Source organism: Strongylocentrotus purpuratus, unplaced genomic scaffold, assembly GCF_000002235.5.
Source record: "Strongylocentrotus purpuratus isolate Spur 01 unplaced genomic scaffold, Spur_5.0 spur5_scaffold_16, whole genome shotgun sequence".
Classification (NCBI taxonomy): domain Eukaryota; kingdom Metazoa; phylum Echinodermata; class Echinoidea; order Camarodonta; family Strongylocentrotidae; genus Strongylocentrotus; species Strongylocentrotus purpuratus.
In genome coordinates, this window is record NW_022145601.1 from 22,644,830 (window position 1) to 22,647,799 (window position 2,970).

At 43.5% G+C, this 2,970-nt stretch overlaps 1 protein-coding gene across 1 annotated transcript; it reads right to left on the minus strand.

Annotated features, from left to right (window-relative positions):
* Nucleotides 1–289: 289 nt before the first annotated feature.
* LOC105437445 lies at nucleotides 290–2,252 on the minus strand. The gene is made up of 2 exons (XM_011664039.2): nucleotides 1,694–2,252; nucleotides 290–676 (listed from the first exon to the last, which is right to left on the minus strand). The coding sequence occupies exons 1-2, from the start codon at nucleotides 2,159–2,161 to the stop codon at nucleotides 461–463; spliced, it is 684 nt and encodes a 227-aa protein (XP_011662341.2). The 5' UTR covers nucleotides 2,162–2,252; the 3' UTR covers nucleotides 290–460.
* Between the last annotated feature and the right edge of the window lie 718 nt (nucleotides 2,253–2,970).

A 2,970-nucleotide genomic window follows, 5' to 3' on the forward strand; every position in this document is an offset into this window, starting at 1 on the left:
TGTCCACCTTCTCAAAGACCTGATTTCAAAGGCTGATGTTGTATTCAAATAGCAGACATGAAAATTGATCGTCCGGTAAAAGAAAAATATGTGCAGCAATAGCAATAGCTAAGAAGATGATATGAATGAAAAAATGAAATTGAAAGAAAACTAAAACCCTGGGAATTTCTTTTAATTCGTTTGGGAAAAACGTTTGGGGGTCGACCCCCCCCCCCCCGAAACGAAATATCGATCGGCCAATTTTTCAAATTTCGGGAGAAAAAAAGTACTCTTAAGGAGACACGAACGAACGAACTCTGCCTTTAAAACCAAAATTCACCCCTAAACTTATAACCATACATTCTTGAAAAAAAAAAAGCCCGGAGCAATTGTCGCCGGAACAAAATAATGTCGAAACACCATCGAGGTGCTCCGGCGGAGTGAAGGAGTGGTTCCCTATTTCAAGATATTAATACCGGGCCTACAAATCGAAAATAGCGGTGCAGGATTCTACTACAATGAATTCGATGCCGAATCCAGTCACTCCGCGATTGGTGAACTGGACTGCGACAATGGGAATTGCTCTATTTTCGGACATGCAGTGTATCGGAGAACCACCGGTCGTAGTTCGGACGTGAGGGGAGGCATTCCCTTTGCAAGGCTGCTGTATCACGATCTGCTGGCAGTCTGGATGGATCTGAAATTAAAAACAATGAAGGCTCGTTCAAATATGCCGCGGTAAACGACAGCAAAAAAAAAACCGCCAATATGTGTAAATAAATGGCAGCTATAATTATAGCGTGTAACAAGTTCATACGCGTATCCAGTTCATAGATGGCATTATGGTACAAAATGTCCTCAGATCTTATAAATTTGACGAAGCCCCCGCCCCCCCCCCCCCCCCACTCCGGGGTCGAAATGACCGCATGCGTGTTACCAAAATGTCCGATAAAGGGGTACTTTTCGTGCGACAAAGTCCGGCCCGAGAATTGTAAAAAAAAGGGGTGTATTTGACTTTTCACCCGGAGATTTCTTTAAAAAGGGGGTGTTTTTCTTTTCCTCTCTCGATTCTTTGGAATCCTGATAAATTGTTCCGAATTTAGGGGGGTACATTGAGCATTTTTCCGTATTTAGGGGGTCTCCAAGGCAGGCAAATCCCGCAAAAAGCCCGCGAAAGGGTGGGGGGTTCGGAAATGTTGGCAGTCCTCAGATAGGGGGTGCGAGCATACGCGTACCCTAAATAGAACTGAGTGGGGGGGGGGGGGGGAGCGGGACGAAGCCCCACTCTGTGCAGTTTAGAATAATCACTGCCAAAGTCATGGAGGTGCTTCATGGTCTATCTGTACAAATGGTATAAAGATGCCGCCGGGCAAAATTGATGAAAAAAGAGAGAAAGACAGAGATAGGCAGACGAATGAAAGAAATTGGGGCCCGGAGAGAGGTGGGGGAGAGGGGCAATACAGCTTCTAATTAGGAATGTTTAATGTAATAAATCTGTCTTTGGGGTCTTAATCAATATTGCGAATAGAAAGTAAGCTTTAATTTGTTGTTTGTTCCACTGAGACGATGTTAGGCTGATCTACCGTGCTGACCACATCTACATGTATTAAGGTTTGCAAAATGTTCTTCTTGAAGAATACCCATACCAGATGTTTTGTTATGTCTACATTGCCATAATAAGGAGAAGAGCTGAAAGGCTATAAATTTGGCATACCTGAACTATTTGAACCACGTTGTTGTCGGTATTCATGGCAAACACAAGGAGACTTTGAATATCATGTGCTGGACAGATCTTGGTGCCTTGGACTTGCCTTTTTCGTCTTGAATGTTGTATTTCGGCCTCGTAATCGATTGCTTGGAACATCTCGCCATATTTGCAGGCGATGGCTTTCTTTTGATCGTCGGTAAAGCCTGTGACAATAGGCTCAGTACGCATGTACAATGCTGTTGTATTGCTGCTCAGGTCTTCAATCACGCCCGATAGTTTTGCTTGCTTGATCTGTATTTTCTGTTTTTTTGTCAAAGCGATATTACGAGCTGATAGGCATTTTAAGGGCCCTAGACCGGAATAAGGAATGAACTCTGGCACGTCCTGGGCCGTAGTCAAGTTGGGCACGGTAGTTACGACGACAAAGACGACGATGCACAAAGAAATCAAACAATATTTGGAAACCCCTTCCATTTCTAACCAAGATCTCAATCTCACAGTGGCAACTTGAAGAACGAGGAAAACGAATGAAGCTTGGATCCGTTATGACATTCACGTCATGCAAGTAAACTCGCACTGGCTTCGGTCACGACGTAATGTAATGTGCCGTCACTTTATAGTTATCAGGGGCGCCGATTTCTTTTCATGACAGGGGGGAGGGACGAAATGCGAGGGAAAATCTGTATTCCGCTGGTATCACGGTGATAACAACGGAGTACAGATTTTCTACAATATGTACTTGTACATTTTGAAGGATATTTGTCGGGGGGGGGGTACTGGCATATTAAGACAAACAGGTGTGTGCCGCTCTATTGGGTCACTTTTTCACACAAAATCCCTAAACATTAGTCCCATTTTTAACAAAACACCATTAAAAATGGGTCTGTTTTTTCAAAATTGTCAAAAATTTCCCCAAATTTTCGGGTATTTTCTTCTTGTGTGCACTTTTTCAAAATTTCCGGGAGGAATGATCCCCCCTTAAAAAAAACTTGAGGGGGGACGTGTCCCCCCCCCCCCTTCCCCCGGGATCGCCGCCCATGATAATTATGGTTGGTTATTGGGGGGGGGGTCCCAAATATAGATTGATGATTCATAGCCTATGTCGCAAGGAGAATGAAAAAAAAACCGTTGATCATTGAAATCACTAGAGCGATTTGTTGTTATATGATAAGTTGTATGTGCCTTGCCTCGTTTGCTTTGTCACGTGTGGTTGCATGGTTTGGGTTTGCAAAGTGGGAAAATGGTACATTTTGAGCAATAATAATTACTAGTAAATGAAAATA

What these genes read in the sequence shown, in the direction of transcription:
- LOC105437445 (XM_011664039.2), bottom strand. Translation starts at nt 2,161, where the DNA reads ATGGAAGGGGTTTCCAAATATTGTTTGATTTCTTTGTGCATCGTCGTC. An exon ending in ACGTGGTTCAAATAGTTCAG is followed by an intron (nt 677 to 1,693) that starts GTATGCCAAATT and finishes TTTTAATTTCAG; the next exon opens with ATCCATCCAGACTGCCAGCA.